The sequence below is a fragment of the Cydia pomonella genome, chromosome 25 (genome assembly GCF_033807575.1).
Source record: "Cydia pomonella isolate Wapato2018A chromosome 25, ilCydPomo1, whole genome shotgun sequence".
Lineage (NCBI taxonomy): Eukaryota > Metazoa > Arthropoda > Insecta > Lepidoptera > Tortricidae > Cydia > Cydia pomonella.
In genome coordinates this window covers 5098243-5122241 of record NC_084727.1, presented here as the reverse complement: position 1 = coordinate 5122241, position 23999 = coordinate 5098243, and the positions used below count along the sequence as shown (strand labels likewise).

Here is a 23999-nt window from a genome sequence, read left to right as displayed (position 1 = left end):
TGGCGCCGCTTGTCTACTTTTCGTGTTTTCACTGACGCCACTTAAAGGGTTAATTTATATCTCTCTACTATATGTACCTATTATAGTATAAATGGAGTGTTATTTTAAAAACTGTGCGTTATAGACTTTTTTTATTATGCATATGGTAACACTGCATGCCAACGCCATCGGGCTTAATCGGGCCCATTGGGTCAGCTGTCATGTTCTTCTGTAAATATGAATCTATAAAAAGCTAGTATAAATAATACTGGATAAATAATTGTTTTCAAATTGAAACAAAAGTATTTTAATGATGGAAGAATACGATAGTGATGCAGTGATTGACGCCATAGAGGCGATGCATTCGTGTCGCTGCTGCCTGCGTCGCCCTCCAGACAAGGGTTTGAAGACTTTGTATACTCATGATGGAAAAACTGAGATATACTTGGATATGATTCAAGAATGCTTTAATATACGAGTAAGTACGGCGGCTTATTCATTATTATTAATTTTGAACAAAATTGTATTATCATTAAACTTATTGCACATAATTATAGCTTACAAAATTGTGTCGAATAGTATTTCATTATTCGTTGCCACGGTAACGTCTGTTAGCCTATTCTGTAAAACTATTTAGGGCAGGGGTTCCCAAAGTGTGCGCCGCGGCGCCCTGGTGCGCCGTAGAAAGTAAAGAGGGGCGCCGTGAGTTCTATCATTATCCGAAACCACAAATATTCGCGGGTACCTATTTGAGCGCTCGCATCGGTAAATAATATAGCGTCGTGTCACTCTTTTTCGACCGTGATTTTAAATTTACAAGGGCGCCGTTGCAAAATACTAAACTTGTAACTGCGCCGCATGTTGAAAAAGATTGGGAACCCCTGATTTAGGGTCATAAAATAAGTAAGCCAAATCAAATACTACAACTTTTTTAAATGGAACTAAATAGTGCTATACATTTTCAAATCAAACTAAAAATGGAATAATGCACCACATCGGGTAATATTTGATGAATGCCCAATCTTTTGAACACTGGTCCAATCAATCTTTACCAACTGACTGAGCTACTTAAGCTGACCAGTTGCATGTGAATATTTCCATTCCTGGCTTTGTCTACAAGCCTTAGGGAGGCACATAGTGACATGTAATGCTGTATATATATATTAAAATATTAAATAAATAAATAAATGTACCCTAAGAATATATTATCACAAAAGCACCATAATTTCAAGTTATGTTGAGAATTCACCAACAATATATTTACCCATACAACACTCCTAAGGCTCGAGGTCCTATCTAAAGTACCATTAAGTACCATTAAGTTTGATGAAAATTCTATAATTTTCAATTGGGACAGTGTTGCATTTGTTTTGTTATGGACCATTTTTACTGTATTTAATTTAAAATCTTATTTTGTTGAATATCATATTGCTACATCATTTTAGTATTTGTGCCCGAGTTAGCACAGGTATGACTCCTCCTTCTTCCTCGCGTTGTCCCGGCATTTTGCCACGGCTCATGGGAGCCTGGGGTCCGCTTGACAACTAATCCTAAGATTTGGCGTAGGCACTAGTTTTTACGAAAGCGACTGCCATCTGACCTTCCAACCCAGAGGGTAAACTAGGCCTTGTTGGGATTAGTCCGGTTTCCTCACGATGTTTTCCTTCACCGAAAAGCGACTGGTAAATATCGAATGATATTTCGTACATAAGTTCCGAAAAACTCATTGGTACGAGCCGGGGTTTGAACCCGCGACCTCAGGATTGCAAGTCGCACGCTCTTACCGCTAGGCCACCAGCGCTTCATAGCACAGCATAGCACAGGTATGACTATAAGTAATAAATTACTGATAAAATTTTTGGACTTGTGTCTAAGTATAGTTAGAATATTTTTAAATGTCCTAACTGGCTGAATTGAACACACAGACACTTTGAATAAGATCAAAAATCGGCGAAAAGAGTCAGCCACATCGAAATTGTGTTCTCGGTAATGTACTATTATTGCAAACATGTCCTTTTTCCTTTTCTTATTTAACGCCATCCTCTTTACTCTGGAGATTGATTTATGAATGTAATTTTCTTAGTAAAAATACATTAAGGTAATAAAAAAAAACCAAACTAACTTTATTATTTGCACTAAAAAGGTGTTAAGAATTTACACAAAAAAAAGTTTATCCTAGGTCTTTCAACCAGACTTAGAATAATAGTGTTATTTCTAAAAAATATGAGCTGAATATGGAGTTTGAATGTTCGGTTCTGATCTTGCCTAACTAAATATTGGGACGAATTATTTGATTCATCTACTTCATCTGTATCATTCTAATAAACCATTTGAAAATGCTTCTTTTACATTAGCAGTTAAAGAAGAGATGTTTCATAGTCAATTCCCTAGAAACAAGCCAGTCAAAAGGCAAGGGACTCGCAAACAATTTGTCCATACTCCAAATATGAAAACATCCTATGTATTCAACATGTCTCATCATGTGTTTACATGACAACGGGAAAACGTAGCCTTATGGAAGAGAGTACTTGAAAAGTTCTGAAGGAGCTTTTACAGCATTGAAACAAGACCAATGTAATAAAAACAATTCACCCGATATATGGCACTTTAACTAATTCATTAACATTGTAAAACTTGCCGAATGTGCTGAATACCGAATAATTACCAACTCTTCGTCCCAACTCTACTAAAAGTAATATTCCTTATGTTACATTTTTATTAAAATCTTGTATTGACTATGAGGTATATGAGTACTTAGGTGACTTCTTATGCAGGGAAATAGGCATACAAAGAACAGATTGATCAACGTCACTTGACAAACAATGTAAAATCCCATTCAATAAAATTTTGCAAATACTGTAGTGGTGACAGATACTTTGGTGCCACCAACCACCAACCCAAAGACCATAATATTTCAACAAACAGCCTGTTTCATGTTTGGCGGTTCGGTTTTTTTTGGAAGTTGAGCGGAAATATTTACTGTCTTGGCTGAGACTTGAACTTACACCCACTGGATCGCTAGCCCAGTGCTCTGCCATCTTAGCTACCAAGACCTCACTCAAACCAGCAAGTATTCCCACTTAAGTGTCTTTCAGGGAGACACATATACACTTCTTAAACCGCTACCGAAGTTCCAAGTCATTCATTGGAAATTCACCAGTAACGATGCGCTAACCCATAATAAATTAATGTTGTATCAAGCAGACGACGTCTGCTATTTTTTTTTTTATACTACGTCGGTGGCAAACAAGCATACGGCCTGCCTGATGGTAAGCAGTCTCCGTAGCCTATGTACACCTGCAACTCCAGAGGAGTTACATGCGCGTTGCCGACCCTAACCCCACCCCCCTCGTTGAGCTCTGGCAACCTTACTCACCGGCAGGAACACAACACTATGAGTAGGGTCAAGTGTTATTTGGCTGCGGTTTTCTGTAAGGTGGAGGTACTTCCCCAGTTGGGCTCTGCTCTAGATCTGGAATGACATCTGCTGTGCTGTGCCCTACCACACAAGGCGAGATGACATTCACAATGCCCATACCTCTCTTTTGGACGTAGTTTAAGGACATACCCGGGTCCGGGTAAGCTTAGACATTAATTAAAAGTGTTTTTTTCTGTCTTGGTTAAGCTGGAATCGCTGGATCGCTAGCCCAGTGCTCTGCCGTCTGAGCTACCAAGACCTCACCCAACACAGCAAATATTCCTACCATTAATTTATTTCGAAGCTAACGAGTTAAGTAACAAGTGCTCATCAAAATGCATTTGTTAGAGTGATACAAAAAGTATCAACAAAACTTCATAATCAAACTATGTTTACTAACTGGGTTTCGTCTACTTTATAGTTGTTGTTGTAAACTCTGCCCGTTTCCTCTTTACGCTTTAACCACTGAACCAATTCATGAAATTTGGTATGAAAATAGTTGCTAATTAAGGGCCTAGAATAGTCACATCACACAAATCATCATATTATACAAACAACTGTGATAAATGAAACGAAAATTAACGGGAATCTAGTAAAGATTACTTTAATTTTAGGCAAAAAGCACACTCGAACGCGTGTCACGGAGTACAAGAATAGGAAGTGACACTGACGTAAGAACCGTCAAGTGCGAGACGGATTTAAATAAGGCGCGATATTCGAAATTAAGAATGAACATTTAACACTCCCCTTGAATTCGAGCCTTTTCAAACTAACATTACAATAGTACAATATAGCTGCTTAACAGCAGTGCAACATAAGAACAATTTTAAAGAAATAACAGTCATGTAGATCCAAGTGAACACATTCCTAATTTAAATCTAAGAGAATTGAATTTATCTTTTGACAAAGCTTTGGTAAGAATATCAGCATACTGATTTTCACTAGTAACATATTTTAAAAAGATGATCTTTTGCTGATACTTTTCCTTAATAAAGTAGTATTTCACTTCAATATGTTTACATCTTTTATGAAAATTCACATTTTTAATAACACTAATGGCACTTTGATTGTCTAAGTGAAGACACAGAGTATCTTGTTGATATTCACCAATGTCGCTAAGAAATTGTTTGATCCACATTGCTTCCTTAGTAGCTGCGCATGCAGCCATGAATTCGGCCTCAGTTGTTGAGAGGGCCACGGTTTGCTGTCTTTGACTGGACCAAGTTATTGCTGCTCCACTCTTTATAAAAACATAACCGGTCACTGAACGACGTGAGTCTGGGTCATTGGCATAGTCAGCATCACTGTAACCAGTCACTTCTGAGGACTGATTAGTATTTTTGTAATATAGACCATAGTCTTTTGTGTCTTTTAAATATTTAAAAATTCTTTTCACCGCATTCCAATGTATTTGGTTGTAACAATTAAGGAATCGACTCACCAAATTGACAGCAAACGTTATATCGGGTCGACTCACAGTTGCCAGGTGCATGAGAGATCCCACTGCTTCTCTGTATGGCAGATTCCGCTCAGGCTCTTCTTCTCCCTTTTGCAACTTCATGTGAGGGTCGACAGGAACACATATTTTCTCCATGAGGAAGTCCTTGTGGTGGAGTCATGTATATAGTCTCTTCAAGCTCACCATAGAGAAAGGCTGTCTTGACATCTAGTTGGACCATCTTGAGATTTTGTTGAACAGCCACAGAGAGTAATAACCGAATTGAATCATACCTTACAGTTGGCGCGAAGGTTTCTTGGTAATCAATACCTGCTATCTGTGAAAATCCTTTAGCGCACAGGCGTGATTTGTAACGCTGACCAGTTGGTTCTTCTTTGATTCGGAACACCCATTTGCATCCTATAACTTTGGCATTTGGGGGTTTTTCTACCAATGTCCAGGTATTGTTTTTCTCATGGGCATCTAATTCTTCTTTTATAGATTTTCTCCACTTTTCTGCAGCAAGTGAGTTAATTGCTTCTCTATATGTTTCAGGAACATTTTCCATAGGTTCTGCATCATAGCACAGGTAAGTATTTTCTTCTGACTTTTTAGTAGCCATATTCTTTCTAGGTCTCAGCTCCATCTTTTTGACTGCAGTTATATCCAGAGTTGTATCAGGTACATAATCACTGTCCGAGGTAGACCTGTTTTCACATACCGTATCATATGAGCTGTCTAGACTTGTGACATCTGTGTCACTGATACTTTCATTTGATTCATCCTGAATATTATTATTTTCTGCCGGGTCACTTGAAGAAATTTCAACTGGAACATAATTTCTTTTCACAGTAGACTCTAGAAATATAGCATCTCTGCTTCTTATTACTGTAGTGGTCTCAGGTATTATAAAACGGTAGCCCTTAGTATGATCACAATATCCAATGAAGATCATTTTGTGTGCTTTAGGGTCCCACTTCTTACGTTTCTCCTTGGGCAGGTGGACCATAGCTTCACAGCCAAATATGCGCATGTGTTTCACATTCGGCTTTTGTCCAGACCACATTTCTTCAGGAGTTTTGAATGATAAAGACCTAGTTGGAGAGCGGTTGATCACATAAGCAGCGGTGTGGACTGCATCAGCCCAATATTTCTTTGGTAAGTTGGCATTCTGAAGCATACATCTTGCTCGTTCCACAAGGCTTCTATTCATCCTTTCTGATAATCCGTTGCTCTCGGGGCTATATGGTGTGGTTGTTTGGTGTATGATACCTGCACCTTTTAAGTAGTCAGAGAATGTCTTGTTAACATATTCGGTTCCACCATCGGTACGGATCACCTTGATCCTGACATTGAGCTGGTTCTCAACTTCATTTCTGAATTCTTTAAATTTTTCTAGAGCTTCTGACTTGTTCCTGAGAAAGTACACATACACTTTCTTTGAGTAGTCATCAATAAATGTAATGAAATATTTGGCTCCACCGAGCGAAGGAGTTTCCATAGGTCCACATAAATCAGAGTGAACTACTGTAAGTAAACTTTTAGCTTTGGGGCCTTCACTTTTAAAAGGTAATCGGGTCTGTTTACCTTCTTGGCATGTTATGCATGTCAGATTTTCTGTCTTTGCCGAGAAAATTACATGATCAGTGTTTTCTGTCATTTTCTTTAGACTCTGAAAGTTAAGATGTCCCATTCTCTGGTGCCACAAATAAGTATCTTCTTGTTCATCAACATCAGACATGCATGCATAGCCTTTTCCAGGTATATCTAGCCGGTACATGTTGTTGATACGCGTGCCTGTTGCTACTATCTGACCTCTATTGTTTATAATAGCACAGCCTTTGCTATCAAAATTTACTTTGCCACCAGTTTTTGCAATCTCACTAACTGACAGGAGATTGTTAGCAAGATCAGGACAATACAGCACATTTGTAAAGAGCAGCTTGTTTTCTTTACCTTTATCATTGTATGTGTCTAAAGTTACTTGCCCTGAGCCATGCACAGATAAGACTTCTTTGTTAGCAACCTTTATATTATTTATCGGAGGGATTGTTACATTCATTAGCAAATTTCTATGCTTCGTAAGATGATACGATGCTCCTGAATCTATAAACCACACATCATCTTGACTTGATGTAGCTATAAACACTGCAGCATATGATGCACTGCTTGGCTTATGACGCTGTGAATCCCTTGGCTTCTCCTTGCACTCGGGGCTTTTATGACCATATTTATTACAGGAATAGCATCTTGGCCCTTTAGACTGCTTCTTGTGGCTTCTGTGCAACTTCTTGCTAGCAACAAATACTGAAGAATCAGTCTCGGTACATCTAACATCTTGCAATAATTTCTTTTTCACAGAATCTGAGGTTATTTTCATGCCAGAGCTTTCAATAGCTATGATCATAGGCTGGTACGACTCAGGTAGACCGGAGAGTAGCAATGTCCCGAGCCATTCATCATCTACCGTGAAGCCTATGTTCCGGAGCTTATGGGCAGTATTCATAATTTTGCTCACATATTCTTCTACATTTTGACATCCGGTTAACGAGGTATTACAGAGGTCTCGCAGTAAGCCGACGCGGCGTGACAGCCCAGAGTCGTCGAACGCTTTTGACAACTTCTCCCATACTTCTTTGGCGGTGCCGGCCTCTTGAATATGTACATAATTTGTAGGATCAACTAGCAGAATTATCTTTGTTTTTGCTTTTGTGTCTCGTTTTGAATCTATTTGAGCGTCTTCAGCCGGTTCAACGCAATCCCACAACTCTTCATGTTGAAGGTAAGTTTTTACCGCAAATCGCCATGTAGCATAATTATCACGGCCGGTTAGTTTTTCAATTAATGCCATTTGATTATTTGATGCCATTTTTCAATAGTTTTTGGAAAACACAAACGAACAAACACTTTTTGACGGAAAACAATTTGCAATGTCATGAAACTTTTCTAGTCAATTTAATGTACACATTTTTACACTTATGCACTAAGAGTTTTTGCACTGCCTTCTTTTCTAGGCTTTACTGGGCCCTTAACCTGATAAATGAAACGAAAATTAACGGGAATCTAGTAAAGATTACTTTAATTTTAGGCAAAAAGCACACTCGAAAAACGCGTGTCACGGAGTACAAGAATAGGAAGTGACACTGACGTAAGAACCGTCAAGTGCGAGACGGATTTAAATAAGGCGCGATATTCGAAATTAAGAATGAACATTTAACAAACTGCCAGAAGCTAAAATAGGTATCATCCCTGCTAATATTATAAATGTGAAAGTTGGAACTACAGAACCAAATTAGATTAAATTTAGTATGGTGATAGTTTGAGGCCCACAATGAACATTTGGGTTGTTTTCATTTCACTTATGAAGTTATGGGCGGCAGATAGTTTTTTTTAACTTAATTTTTTTGTTAAAATTGATATTGCCTTACAGGTTGTAATGCGTAACGACGATGAGAGCGGGATCTGCGAGGCGTGCGTGGGGCGGCTGCGGGACGCGAGCGATTTCAAGCATCTAGTGCAGCGCAGCCAGACCGAGCTTCAGCGGTTGCAGTTCATTCATTTTTTCGGTAGCTATTGATACTTGTTATAATGACATAGATTAAAAAGCCTCCTACCCCATCCCCAATACACCCAACTCTTGCTCCACGGAACTGCTCCAAGTAAATTTAGGGCGACCATGTTTCCGTTTACCGGGCATCTTCCAGGTCAGGGCCACTTTGGATAGGTGGGTGTCAGGCTTCCTGAGCCTGAGGAATAAATGTTATAAGTACTCCAAAATGTGCAAATTGTTTGTTTACTTTTATTTAAATACCTAAAGATACAGAGTATAGCAGGGGTCACCAATTGGTGACCCTTGGAGTATAGTATAGTAGCATCGGCGTACAGGAGAAGGAGCTGCCCCCTCCCCTAGAGCTCAATTTTTACATACAATGTATGCCCCACTGCAGCGCCCCCCCCCCCCCCCCCCCCCCCCCTAAGCCTCCGGTGATGTCAACTTGCTCCCCCCTAGTTCAGGCCCTTGTATAGTAGTACACCGAGAGAAACTGAGCATAAATAATAGTGTTACGGAACGGTTTGTGCGGACGTTTTGTAAAGTAGTACAATTCGAAATTCTTCCATCAATCAATTGCTCTCGTTCTTTCCAAGTTGCTGAGCAGAGAATATGCATCCCGTCTAGTCATTCCACAACACGGTTCTGGGCCGATCAGGGGTGTGTCTGCGCCCTTTCTAGCAAGTTGTCTGCTTCTTCGTTTCCGTTATTGTCGGTGTGCCCTGGTACCCATCTAAGTATGACTTTGTTGGAGCTAGACAGTGCATTTAGGTTTGTTTTACAGTTCTGCACTAGTTTTGTTTATCTCACTTACTCCCGTGCAGTTGCAACAGTGACTCTGTGCTCTCTAGCTCATATTAGCCGAGAGCCGTTCGGTCGTCTTCCCACGCGCTCGGCGTTAGTTCGGTCGGATTACTCTGATTGCTGTCAGTGTCACTCCTCGCTCCCGTTCCGTTTCGCATGTAGTGTACTAAAATGTACTAAGAGCAGAATCATTAGGGGTTAGTTCGGTCGAGTACAGCGGATGGTATTGCGTCCTTTTGACTTTAGCCTATCTTTCATCCATCACCTAAATACATTCAAATATTTTTCTTTTTCTTACCAGTAAAATTGGTAAGCAAGTGGCTAGTTCATACACTGTAGTGTAATGCAACTTAATTTCCTGTTTGACACTTACGACTTATTCCAACCCACTTTCCCTGATGTACAACTCATCAAAATTATGTTTGCTATCTACCTAGTTGGATATCCAATCCCTTCTTGCATACTTGTGTGTTTATGGATCAAATTATTGCATTTCATTTAATGTAGCTTAAATAGAGCTGCAATGCGGGCTCAATCTCAATACTGGCATATGTATTTCCCTACTATATCTCATGTGATATCATATCATTTAATAATAATAATTCAGCCTATATACGTCCCACTGCTGGGCACAGGCCTCCTTTCATGCGCGAGAGGGCTCGGGCTATAGTCCCCACGCTAGCCCAATGCGGATTGGGGACTTCACATACACCTTTGAATTTCTTCGCAGATGTATGCAGGTTTCCTCACGATGTTTTCCTTCACCGAAAAGCTGGTGGTAAATATCAAATGACATTTCGTACATAAGTTCCGAAAAACTCATTGGTACGAGCCAGGATTTGAACCCACTAATATCCAAGATGTTATACAATAAAATACAAGTCAGACCATTACAGCCTCCCTAAGACATTTATAATAGTACATTACGATACAAGTGCGAAAAATAGGAAATTCAAAACGAGTGACGATAAATTAAAACACGACCGAAGGGAGTGTTTTAAATCGACACGAGTTGCGAATTACCTATTCGCACATGTATCGTACAACGTTTTACAGTACATATGGCCCTTTAAATGTTCGACACAGTAACGTAATATGCAAATTTTCGCACTAGTGCGGGAAGGTAGCACCATATGTACTGTAAAACTTATTATAACACTTCTGAAAAAATCGTTGCTTAAAACAGACATGTTTAAAAATAAACAAATATATAGGTAAATATTATTTATTTAGATAACTTAATAATACATTTACATTAGGCTAATAATATGCATATATCTTTAAATAACTTTTTTCTTTCTCCTACCTGAATACGAAAACACTGTATCTCAATTCTCAGGTAAGAAAATAAAATAAAATTACTAAAAAATACAACAGTAAGTTTAAAATTATGAGTTGAATTTGTGTTCACTAGGTAGGTATTCATTAGATAAATTTAAATTGATGACGAAACAATATTACATGCTTAATATAAAAACATACTATACACTTCTCAAAATCAATTACATGGCAATAATGACTAATCTAGGTTACGGAGTATGATATTTACAGTTTGACTTACAACGTGTTTATGCTAATAACAAAATAACGCTACGTAGCAAAAACGTGTTAGGCGTTAAGTGTAGCTAGTGAAAATTAAACTTAGTAATTAGTTTAGTAAGGTCTACTTTCCAAATCGTTTTGCACGTTTTCTTACTTATACAATCGCCCAAGCTTAAGTATTTACGTATTCTGCTGCTTGGTTCTCAACCCCATAAAGTCCAAATATATGATCCTGGGTTCACCGCACCAGATAAACGTCATCACAGCCTATAATCCTGTAATAGAAATTAATGGTATGAATGTGGCTCAGGTTACTGAAGCGAGAAATCTCGGACTTTTGATGGATAGTAACCTCCGCTTCGAAAAACACATAGCGGAAACATTCCAGTACTGTATGTACCGTTTAAAGGTTTTATACAATATTCGTGAATTACTGAGTGTAGATCTACGAGTGAGACTATGCGAAGCCCTTATTCTATCGAAATTAAATTACTGTATTACTGTATATGGACCTTGCCTCTTGGGACGCTCGCAGCGCTGCATTCAGAGGGTCCAAAATGCATGTGCCAGGTTCTCTTACAATATTCCCCCGCGGACTCATGTCACCCCATTTATAAATAACGGAAACTGGCTCAAAATGCTACCACGTCAGGATCTAATGTTGGCATGCTTACTGTTTGATGTAATAAACACTCAGACTCCAAGCTATCTGTACAAAAAACTGGTTTGGTCAACAAACAGAAGCTGTCACTCGGTTAGAGCCCCGCGTATTCTTATGCTGCAGCCTCAAAAATACCGCGCTGCTGCCTTTAGGGGAAGTTTTAGGTATCGGGCCACCAAATGTTGGAACAACATACCTCCACCAATCAGAATATTAAAAAGTAAGCCTCAATTTAAAATTAAATTACGCCAATACCTATTAGAAACTCAAAAACTAAGTGCCTAAAACTTAACCCCACCTGACCATACCATTACCTGCCGTTACCTATCCACTTGCGTTCACATCGTGTAAATTCATAAGTATAATAACTACGTGACATATTTTTCTTGCAAATATTTACAGTACCTACATACACACAGTACAAATATATGTAACATGCATAAGTATATATTTAAACATATAAGTACATTGACTAGTGCTGCACTGGTCGTTTATTAGTGTAGGTTTTAAGGTTCTGACGGAAGATCAGCGCTGTGGTCTCCGCAGCATTTATGCTGAGTCAGCGCCTATTCTTTACCACAACACATGACCCTCTACTAATATCTCTATTAATCTAAAAATAAGACACGTAATACATTTGATTGTTGACGTAATTATTGATATTAGTGTCAAACTGTATGTTACTTTTTCTTTCTCTCTTGTTATTTGTTTGTGTCACAAAGCATGTAAGTTGTGGTTGAATAAAGATTTTATCTATCTATCTATCTATCTATTGCAATCGGTATTTAGCTCATTGTATACTTGTATAGCCCTGGTCCTAAATACATACATAAATAAATTGTTTCATAAGGCATGTTGTGTATGTTAGTATAAAAACCATAATAGATTATGGTTTTGAAAACTTGTCGCTTGGTGTAATGCAAATAATATGTTGTATAAAGACACTGTGTTTCCTGTTTCAGATGAGAAACCCGCAATAAAGTCCGAGGGTGTGGAAGGAAATACCACAAATGACGATTTTACACTACGTGAGTATTTCTACATCAGAAACTTAACAAACCGCTGAAAAACGGTGTCCTTGTGTAACTAACACAAATGTCAAAAAGTCGGATAAGGACAAACAAATTATCAAGGGCTTGACACACGTTTATGAATAACGCCATTAGGCGGGTCCATACAGAGCGAGCATACGCGCGAGGCAATTTCGGACCATGACCGTATGCGTGTGCGTAGCCGTAGACGTGCGCGTCGGAAAGACTGCACACCGCTTGCGTGACGTCTACGCACATGCAGCAATGTACTCTAACCTTTAGATATTTCTGATTGTCTTACCGTCGTATTCAAATAATAAGTATGTTTATTGTCACTCAGTTTGGATACTGAGGCACTATACTTACCGACTTACCGTTTTAACATTAAATGTCTGTGTATAAAGTTGCTCTTTTCTTCAGGCGAAGTGCACCCGGTCAAGTTGGAGGCGAAGATGTTGGAGGGCGAAACGATCAACAACGAAGAATTGGTACAAGCACGTATGTACTAATTTTTATCGCTGAATATTAGGGTCGGGTTACTCGGGTTTTCATGCCGAGAATACGAAAAAAATCCCGGTTATATTTTGGGGCCAGACAAATATAACCCAATTATATTTTAAGAAATAATTACAAGTGCGTTTGACGTCAACATGACGTTTCGTTAAGCATTATTTACCCTTAATACACTGAGGCACTAGCATAGGACGGGCGCTACAGTATCTCGCGCGCGAGATAGTCTCCCTGTCCCTCTCTAATTAATACAGTGAGAAAAAAACGGGTAGTCTATCTCGCGGGCAAGATGTGTCGCGCCCGTCGTCCTATGCTAGGCCCACTGATGTACCTATAGATAAATTATCAAGAGCGCGGAGTTGCATATGAAGTTGTAATGTGTTTACAGGCATTCTATATTTAAATTTTTGTCTTTTCTTGTGCTATCAGCATAAAATAGTTATTTGTGCAACAAGAGGGGAAAGTTGGTATTTCTTGCGATTGTTGATTTTGAGTCCTGAGTAAGCGAAAGACTCAAAAACACGAGATGTAAAATAACTTTGCTCTCGTGTGACACATACAACTTTTCACTTTAGTAGTGAGAACATATTAAAGGTTAAAAAAATTCAACATCAAGTAAAGTTAACCACATTTATTTACATTCATGAATGAAAGGCATCATGACACGAAAGCTTGTCTCACTCCCTGGAGTGGGGAAAGTCGCACTTTCGTCACTCCGGTAGGCTTGTTCGAGCTGCTGAGGTGAAAATAGGTTTGTTATATATTAAAGAAGTAAAAACAAAAATAATGTCAGTGTCAAATTCTAAGTTTTTAAAAAATATGGTAGAAAGTAGCCGTTATTTATAAGCAAGGGATTATAAATAACTTGATTTAAGGAAATCAACTATATAATTGAGTGTGTGGTCTTACGTTACGTTGACGTAGGTCCGTCCTGGGTAACAACTGTTTGTCCGACGATGAATTTAATAAAAACAACCGCCCGCAGTCCACAAACTCGACATGGATGGAAGGACACCGGTTTACGTACAGCAACACTACACGAACAGAAATTTCAAATGCAACGTTTGGTTCGGAGAACGGTTGTCAGTGAGTTTGAATCAATGTATTATAGGCCAGTGTCGTGTGCTTTAGAAGCGAAGTGTTCGTGTGTTTGAACTGTATGATAATTCTACCGAAGAGGATTCTGGAGCCACCAACCAACGATTCTGTAAGCCCGGGAGATGGACTTGGATATGTGTAAAGTTCAACAACCAGATACGGCCCTATTATGTTAACCATATAAGTTAAATTGTGAAATAAAATGTGTTAGATTAATTATCTTCTTAATGGTGTGTAATAAATGCTTTGTATTAACTAATTATTATTTACTAAGTTAAAACTATCCAAAGTTTTGACATAATGGGTGAGAAGTAGGTACCACTAAAGTGTCTCAGGAGATATGCGAAATGTTCAAAGCATTCGCTACATTTTATATTAAGAATTGTCTAAAGTTCTCTACACTATACTCGCTAAACATTGTGTCATATAAACACACCCCGGCATTTTGGGTGCGGGAATATTTTACACTGTTTTAACAGTTCTAAGCGCATTTGGAGCTTACTACGTACCTATTTTTGTTTGGTGACTATAAATATACTAAATCATTTCTACGCCCCAAATCTCGGGGTATGCATAGGAACATACCCGCGTCGCCATGAACCGTGTGTTAAAAACTTCTAAACATTAAGTGTAGTAATTACATCCTATAAGCAATTTTTCTTTCTAGTGCCATTAGCCGTCCCACCACCAGCCCCAGCGCGGACGAGGAACGCTTCCAACCACGTCTTAGAACCACTCGAGAAGCTGGTCGGCTCAGAGTCAGCAGGCACTCTCACGGAGTCCTCCGCGTCCGCCATCGCAAGGAAACAAATGGCGAAGCTGGCCCACCTTCCCCCCGCACCACCCTTGGACGCGGAACCAGGACAGCCGGCACCCCGCAACAGGGGATCCCCCAAACCTGTCTCCTGCGATATATGCAAAAGACAATTCCAGTTTAAACATCTCCTAGTCAAACATATGCCTAGACATACTGGAATAAAGCCTTACGCCTGTGAAGTATGCAACAAAAGATATTCACTGAAATCCGTCCTAAAGAATCATTTGAAAACTCACATAGACAACAAGTTCTCATGCGATGTATGCCAAAAAGAATTCAATTATGGATATAACTTAAAATCTCATATGCGTGTGCACACAGGTGTCAAACCGTTTTCATGCGAAGTTTGCAATAGAGAGTTTTCTAAAAAGATGTCTTTAAAAAGTCATTTAACCAGTTCTGGTCATTTACTTCCTATTTCTTGCATAATATGTAAAAAACGGTTTGCTCATGAAAGTGAATTACATGAACACATTACTTGTTTGCATGGAATTAAAGAAACAAACCCACTGCAAACAAAAAAAAGAGACAAAAAACAATATACAAATAACTTTCAAAACCATCTTCAAACAAATAAGCTGCATACAGAAGAACAAACAAGAAATAAAGTAAATCTCTCAGGCCAATTATTCTGCTGCGAAATATGTGGAAAGCAATACAGACTTAAGAAATTATTTGATGCCCACATGAACAGACACACGGGGGTGAAGCTCGAGTTCTGTACTTTATGTGACAAGCGATTTGCAGAAAAAAGTACGTTGAAAAGTCATATGCTATTACATACTGGGGAAAAACCTTATCCGTGCGTGATATGTCAGAAACGATTCCGACAGAGCTCGGCTTTACAATACCACATGTTAATACACAAAGGCGTCAAACCTTATTCCTGCGAAGTATGTAATAAAGATTTCAGACATAAATCGGCTTTGAAAGTTCATAGCCAACGGCATACGGGACAGAAAAAACATGGTTGCGATATATGTAAAAAGGAATTTATAGTACTAGCTGCATTAAAAGAGCATCAACGTATTCACACAGGTGAACAGCCTTACGTCTGTAAAGTTTGCCAGAAGCAATTCCGGTTAGCCAGCCATGTCAGGAGACATCTCAAACGCGTCCACAATGAGGCAGTCTCCAATTATATGGTCATAAAGAAGTGATATTCATTTCAATTATAATAAGAAGCGCCACATCTTTTTTTATATCTTTAGAGGTTTTTATTAGTTTCACAGGTCTAGTGAGTATTTATGTTTTTAATTAACTTTTGCACATACTTGTGTAGGTAAAAGGCGGTTATTATTCTGAGTGTAGTTTTGTTAATATTAACTACGGTCAAAAAATGTTATCTCTTATTTCTAAAATCCTGGAATACCGAAATTGTATTTGAGTATGACATATGTAGATCGCATTTGTTTAAATGTTGATGTCAGTTAAGTCTTTTGTTGTTATTAGTTGATACTCAAATGCCAGACGTTATTCTGATCCCTGTCAGGTTTCCTAGTACTTTTATATCTGTTTCTTACTTATAGCTTTTAGCTGGAATCTAAATATTAGTAGGATCTACAAGTTTTGTTGCTTAACTAAACTTATATGAAAAATAACGTGTATTTAATTTTTCGAAGTACGGTTTATTACATTTTTTCAGTTGAATTGAGACAAATATTGAAAACATTATAAAAAACATTTAAAAATTTAGTTTGGCGGTCCTGAATATGTATAGGCAACACATATATACCTATACCTCAGTTCGAAAAATGATTCAGGCTTGTCACTTTACGTTACAAACTCTGAGTTATAACTTTTTTAACATTAAGTTTTCTGTAAAGCTTTTTAGTCTGTTGATAAATTGTTACACAGCTAATGCCCTTGCTGCCCTGTATTTTTTCGTTACAAATAAAAGCGTCCATCTATCAGGTTTTTTTATTAAACGTCACATGATTTACCTCTGTAGTCGAAGAAACGTAAGAATACTGCAGTCTGCCATCAGAGGGCAGCTCTAGCGCACATCGTAAACCAGAGTAACTTTTACATACAGTTATGTACAATACACGGTGTAACACGAGGCACCCGAAAGATTTTAATCACGCACTTCTGAGGCCAAAAGAAGGAAAAAATGTTATATGAATTTAAGTAAATTCTGCCAAAAACATTTTTTTTTTTATGAATGTATTTGTACATAAAAGTAAATGAAGGGTACTTGTCACTTTTTGATATCTATTAATAAGGATATTTAGACTACGCCCCATAATGGCATCATCGCCATCAAAAAGGAGTTTTCCACTAAGTTACCACATTCACTGCCAGGAACTGGGTAAGTAATAGAACGTATACAAACCTATAATATATCACTCTGAATGTATACATTCAATTTGTATAATTTTGATCGGAATAACATTCAATTGCAATAACATGCAATATGTATAACAACGAATTCTATAATTGTAAATTGTATAATAAACACTACATATATCATTGTTTACGATAACATTAGAAAGGTATAACGTTGAAATAATATAACATACAAAACAAATATCATACATTAAAAATAATAATAATTAATTCTGGTGCTAATTTCTTTATCTAGAGGGTCACAGTTCTAACCTAACCTAACCCACTTTTCTGTTAACAGTTTCTTTTTCCGAAGCCTCAGAGTTCTAACCTAACCTGCTACCTATTCTGGAAACAATTTATTTATTTAGGGGGTCACAGTTCTAACCTAACCTAACCCACTTTTAGCAGTTTTTTTTCTAGTAGTGTGTTCTATGAGGTTTGAAATTCTAGTTCATCCTACTAATTTTACTACTTCATTATATAAGATGATATTTATATTTTAATATGTATATATTATGACAGTTATATGAAATGAGCTTAACTTATATGTATATTATACCAAACAGCCATATGTATGTCGTATGTTATATTATTTTTATGTTATACTAATTGAAAGTATACGTTTACTTTATTATACATAAGATTAGTATACATTTTTAACGTTTGTAAACTGAAATTATTCCAAAAGTGCGTATATATTATAGGACGCACCCCCAGGAACTAGCCTGGTGGGCACTCGTGAACTTTATTCAGATGCCGGACAACCCGCTAGGCGGGTTGTTTTGTACGCAGCTATAGTCCACCGGTTTCTGGGGTAGTGCGCCGTTTTTTGTCTGGCAGTGACTGTGTTAAAGTAAGAAGTTATTTTTTTGATTGGTATTAACTCTGAAACTATTCGAAATCCAGAAAAGTTTATATAACATTTTAGTCTCTAAATGTGATCAGGAATACACTGTCACCGTAGGAATAGCAGTACAATAAAATATGAAATTAGGGGAAAACTATAACGTTGGATCAATTATATTGGATCTTTTTTTGTAATTCTCCTGCATTATTTCACATTGTTTCAAAAATAACTAAATTTTGTTTAAATAATATTGTAAGTCAAAAAATCGTGAAATCCGGCATTTTTACTAACGAAAATCATATAAAAACGTAAAATCAAATACAGATAACAAAGTTTGATTTTCGTATATCGCAGTAGGCCCTCTGCATGTGCTAGTGGCTCCCCCTACGCAGAGTTTTGCGTAATATTCCCTATGGTTTTTCACAATTATTCATTGACCCTCATACCTATGTATTGAAATTTAATGAATCGGCAGGACGTTAAAATTCAAACAATTGAAGTCATTGTATGCCACCGCCATCATGGTTCCATTTTTATCACTTGTCACTATGCCTGTCACTTTCGCGCTTACATATTTGTTAGAACGTGACAGACATGGTGACAAATGATAAAGAGTCGACCATCTTAGACCTACTGAAGTGGTTAAAAGTGATAGTTGCAGCTAATGGGGCAGTTGAGCACTAGAAAATTACGTAGGTCACTAGATAAGTTTTGCAATTCGTTAATAAGTTGTTTGCCATGTATTTCATTTTTGATACAAGCTTTCATCGCTTAATGGAGTTTTTTTTTTCAATACGCAACTAATAAGTATTCATTATATCAAGATATATTAAAACACAACGCAACCTCAATGTATTTTTTTTTGTTAGAATTGTTTCGATGAGTGTTACTTGCCTGTTGAATGAAACCAGCAACAGTCAGTGATACCATAGAGACATAAGTAAGCATAGAGTGGTCACTCTATACATCAGTTGTCTTACCAAAATGCGTATTATTTTTGTAGTCGACATCTAGCGTCAAATAGCGGATTTATCAGCAGCTATGGTGATACCAAAAAGCCTGTATCAAAAATGTTTTTTTTTTTAAATTAAAAATCAAAGCGTGAAATTTTCGTAAGTAAAAAAAACACGTTTTAACAAGCAACATTTATTTTGTTGCTTGTTAAAACGTGTTTTTTTTACTTACGAAAATTTCACGCTTTGATTTTTAATTAAAAAAAAAAAACATTTTTGATACAGGCTTTTTGGTATCACCATAATACCAAAAAGCCTGTATCAAAAATGTTTTTTTTTTTAATTAAAAATCAAAGCGTGAAATTTTCGTAAGTAAAAAAAACACGTTTTAACAAGCAACATTTATTTTGGCAGTTTTAGTCTTTATTTCCTTTATTTCCCCTTAGCATAACAAATAACTATTATATCGGGCGGGACTTGTAACACGAGCAAATAATTAAAACATAGACTGTACTCCTCAAATGAGGACACTTTTTTCCATAACTTTAAAATATTAAGAAGTCTTTTGACTTCCTCGCGCTCACTACGGCCAGTGTAGGCGCGGTCGGACGAGAAAAACGCGCGCGCCGCCTCGGCCGAGGCACGTCTACACTGGCTGTTTTGTGCGGGAGGAAGTTGCCTCGCGCGTATGATCGCTCTGGGTGGACCCGCCTATTGACGTTGCTTGTCACACTTTAAGCATACGAAAATTCATAATACATTGCGTCCAAGAATAAACTTTAAAGTGTCCTAAAAAAAAGATACGTTATTTTTAGATATCATAATCATTTATTGTATAATTTTATAAATTACATGTCAATTATTTACCAAAAATGATATATATACCCACCCCGGTATATATATCATCCTGTCTTTACCTTAATTTACACAAGACTGTGACATATCATTCAAACCTTTGAATTTTGTTTTACAACACACATAAATAATATGCTTAAGATAACTTAACTAATGATAACTTTTTTTCTAGTGCCATTGGCCATCCCAACACCGGCCCCGGTTGAGTCAGACGATGCTTCCGACCATACATCGGACCAACTTGAGCAGCTGTCCGAATCGGCGGGCCTCACGGAGTCAGCTGCGTCTGCCATCGCCAGGAAACAGATAGAAAAGCTGGTCCATCTACCCCCCGCCCCACCCTTAGACGGTGCACCCAGGGGCCCAGTGCCCCGCTCTAGGGGACCCCCGATACCTGTCTCCTGCGACATATGCAAGAAAAAATTCCAATATAAAAGCCTCCTCGTGAAACACATGCCCCGCCACACTGGAGTGAAACCGTACGCGTGTGAAGTATGCAACAAACAATATTCACTTAAATCCGTTTTAAAGAATCATTTAAAAAGTCACACGGACAAGTTCTCCTGCAAGATATGCCAAAAAGAATTCGCTTACAGACACAATTTAAAATCCCACATGCGTGTACATACAGGTGAAAAGCCGTTTTCATGTGAAGTATGCAATAAAGAATTTTCAAAAAAACTTACTTTAAAAACGCATTTGTCGAGTTCCGGTCACTTACTTCCAATATCCTGCAAAATATGTAAAAAAAGATTTGCAAATGAAAGTGGATTAAATGAACACATCATAAGCTTGCACGGAATTAAAGAAACAAAACAACTGCACACAAAAAAACGACATATAAAACAGCAACAAACAAATGAAACTCAAGCATATGACCCCCAAACAAAAGAACAATCTAACACAAACAAAACAGTAAATCTGTCAGACAAATTATTCTGTTGCGAAATATGTGGAAAGCAATATAGACTTAAGAAATTATTTGAATCCCATATGAACAGTCACATGGGAGTGAAGTTAGAGTACTGTAATTTGTGTGATAAACCATTCGCAGACAGAAACACTTTGAGAGGCCACATGCTAATACACACAGGAGAGAAGCCTTATCCCTGTGAGATTTGTCATAGGCGATTTAGACAGAGCTCAGCTTTACAAGATCACATAATGATACACAAAGGAATTAAACCATATTCTTGCGAAGTATGTAATAAGGAATTTAGACATAAATCTGCTTTAAAAGTTCACAGCCAACGACATACAGGACAGAAAGCGCATTCTTGTGATGTATGCAAAAAGGAATTTATAGTTTTGGCTGCGTTGAAAATGCATTATCGTGTTCATACTGGCGAGAAACCGTACGCCTGTAAAGTTTGCAATAAGCAATTTCGCCTTCCTAGCACAGTCAGGAGGCATCTTAGGCGCGTCCACAGTGAATCACCTTCGAGATATGTAGTAATAAAATAGTAACAAATGTGATATTGTACAATTTATTTCAATTCAGTCAGAAATTACGTTAAGACGAAGTTGACATTTCAATATAATTAGTCATTTTTATTAGTTAAGGATTAAAAGACAGTGCATTTCAGCCCACATAAATAGTAATCTTATATTCTTTTATATATGATTACTATACATGTGGGCATTAGCGCCCTGGAGAGGGATGAGATCTTTAAATACGTAGTTAATCTCTATGGGCAGTTCAAACGTTAGCTATAAACTAAATATTCTACTTAAACAGAACTAAGTAGTACATAAATCTTTTGTACTTGTAATCTATAAAAACTGCGATTGCTTTACCAACATTTTTTTCGTTACATCACAATGTAAATACGCGGTTGTACTAATTATGTTTTTTTTTTCCTTATTTATGTTTATTTTTTGTAAAATAAAGTATTTTACTAATACTACTACATTGCTTAAACATGAATGAAAGTTTAAGAATAAGACTTTACCTTTATATACATTGATAACTGACATCTAACTTATTGCTGTAAAATTGGACTTCGCTTACCGCTGTCTCGGGCACAAAACTACAATCCAAGCATAATAAAGGCATGTAAATTAAATTACCTCGTGTGTTCATATTCATATTCATAAGTATAAGTTTTGAGACAAACATTTGAAGAAAATTAAATAAAAAATCGGCCAAGTGCGAGTCGGATTCGCACAGGAAGGGTCCATTAATCTATAAAAACCGCCCGACGTTACTTAACTTCGGTGATTGGATGAGAACCTCGAGATTGGAGATTAGAGAAATACTTATTTTATTGTTTTTAGTATTTGTTCTTATAGCGGCAACAGAAATTCGTAATCTGTAGAAATTTCAACTGGCTAACTGTCACAGGTCATGAGATACAGCCTGGTGACAGACGGACGGACGGGCGGACAGCGGAGTCTCAGTAATAGCGTCCCGTTTGACCCTTTGGGTACGGAACCCTACAAAGAATATACTGGCATCTTTTTCTTTTATAAATTTGAATTTGGAATGTCTGTGTTCTATCTATGCTGTTTGAATATTCATTTCATTATTTACCTCAAGATGGACGCAACAAAAGATTTGCGCCTAACTGTGATTTCGCTACATAAGGACGGAAAAAACGAATGGAAATCTCAAGTGACATAAAAACATTTGGTGTAAGCCGCAACTTTGATTATTACACTTTAAAACGTTACAAGGAGACTCGTTCTTCAAAACATCCACAAAGTGGTCGGCCGCAGTCTGTATATATGGGGACTTCATTTATCATTATTTAGTAAAGAATAACAAAAGTGATAATCATTAAAAAAAAAATCTAGAACTTTTACTGTCTCAAAACTTGTGAACACACGAGGTACATTACAATCTAGTCGGGTGTCGTACCATCATTGTGGTACGCGGCGTTCTCTAGAGGTAAAAAACTCTTTATTTATTTAATTCTCTCTAATAATATCTACAGTATCGGTCAATAATATATTATCCCCATACTTTTACGGTATGATTTTATTTTAATGTTTGTGAGTGACTTCCACCTCACTACTGTAGGTAGTCTAGAAGTATTCCTTTGTACGAGCGATTAGAGAAATTTGTCTCATGTCATGGTTTTTTCATAGAGGTTTTTTTAATTTTACTCTCTTATTTTACTTAACTTATTTTTTTTATTATAGCTTTTTTAATATTATGCAGTCTCCGATTCATAGTATTTCATTGCACTATTCATCAACATCATATATTTGTATAAAATGACTAGTAAAATATGCAATCTACAAACTAACCTAATCAAAAACACACAAAGGTGATATATTATTGGCCGGTACTGTAATTTAGCAATCAGGATAGTCTGGATAGTAAAGTATTAAGATCTCTGTACTGTTCCTAGCGTTTGTCCCGGCTTATTGCCACGGCTCATGGGAGCCAGGGGTCCGCTTGACAACTGATGCCGAGAATTGGCGCAGGCACTAGTTTTTACGAAAGAAACTGGGACTTATTGGGATTAGTTCGGTTTCCTTACGATGTTTTCCTTCAACGAAAAGCGACTGTATATCAAATTATATATCGTACATAAGTTCCGAAAAACTCATTGGTGCGAGCCGAGGTTTGAACCCGCGACCTCCGGATTGAAAGTCGCACGCTCTTACCGCTAGGCTACCAACGCTTCTAGTGTTAAGATCTCTGTAAAATCACAAAATGATTTATTTACATATTTATAAAATGGAATAGCGGTTTTTACAATTTATTTGTATACAGTTTCAGTAATAAAATTGTACAGTTATGTTATATTTGTATTATTTTTCAATCATCTTTTCACACAAAGTAGGTGTAGGTTTTTATATGGGAAAGGAGGGTGGGCCAATTGGCCCATTGAGGATAAGCGGCATGTCTCCGGATAGGTTATTCTAAGTTGTACAAGTTTTACTATGGCAGGTAGTCCCAAATCTGTGTGAAAAAAGTAATCGCCGCAAAAAGTAGTGCGAGTTTGAAACGTGATTATACCTATAGGTAGTTTTTTCGGTAAGTTCCTATGTGGCAGACCATGAAGGTTTTGTTATTGTTAATGATTTTGGGCCTATCCACACTAACGTCTCCCGAGTGTCGGCGTCTATAATAGTCAACTTTGTGGCTGCTGCTCGACGCAACGTTGGCGCAACTGCGCAGCGACGTAATTTTCCATAGCGCTGACTAGACGCC

The 23999-nt window shown here is 37.5% G+C and overlaps 1 protein-coding gene across 2 annotated transcripts; it reads left to right on the top strand.

Moving 5' to 3' along the window:
* Window positions 1–106: 106 nt before the first annotated feature.
* LOC133531643 (endothelial zinc finger protein induced by tumor necrosis factor alpha-like) lies at window positions 107–23586 on the top strand. 2 transcript variants are annotated; one of them, XM_061869974.1, is made up of 5 exons: window positions 107–457; window positions 8266–8401; window positions 12355–12420; window positions 12844–12921; window positions 14699–16758. In XM_061869974.1, exons 1-5 carry the CDS (start codon window positions 290–292, stop codon window positions 16006–16008), a joined length of 1758 nt encoding a protein of 585 aa, XP_061725958.1. In that variant the 5' UTR covers window positions 107–289; the 3' UTR covers window positions 16009–16758. The 2 variants fall into 2 exon arrangements, with proteins under 2 accessions (XP_061725958.1, XP_061725959.1); XM_061869975.1 differs by lacking the exon at window positions 14699–16758 and adding an exon at window positions 20007–23586 and having other exon boundaries at window positions 127–457.
* The last annotated feature ends 413 nt before the right edge of the window (window positions 23587–23999 follow it).

Coding starts and splice junctions, on each gene's coding strand:
- LOC133531643 (XM_061869974.1), top strand. CDS start 290: ATGATGGAAGAATACGATAGTGATGCAGTGATTGACGCCATAGAGGCG. Junction 458..8,265: donor AAGAATGCTTTAATATACGA/GTAAGTACGGCG, acceptor ATTGCCTTACAG/GTTGTAATGCGTAACGACGA. Junction 12,421..12,843: donor AAATGACGATTTTACACTAC/GTGAGTATTTCT, acceptor TCTTTTCTTCAG/GCGAAGTGCACCCGGTCAAG.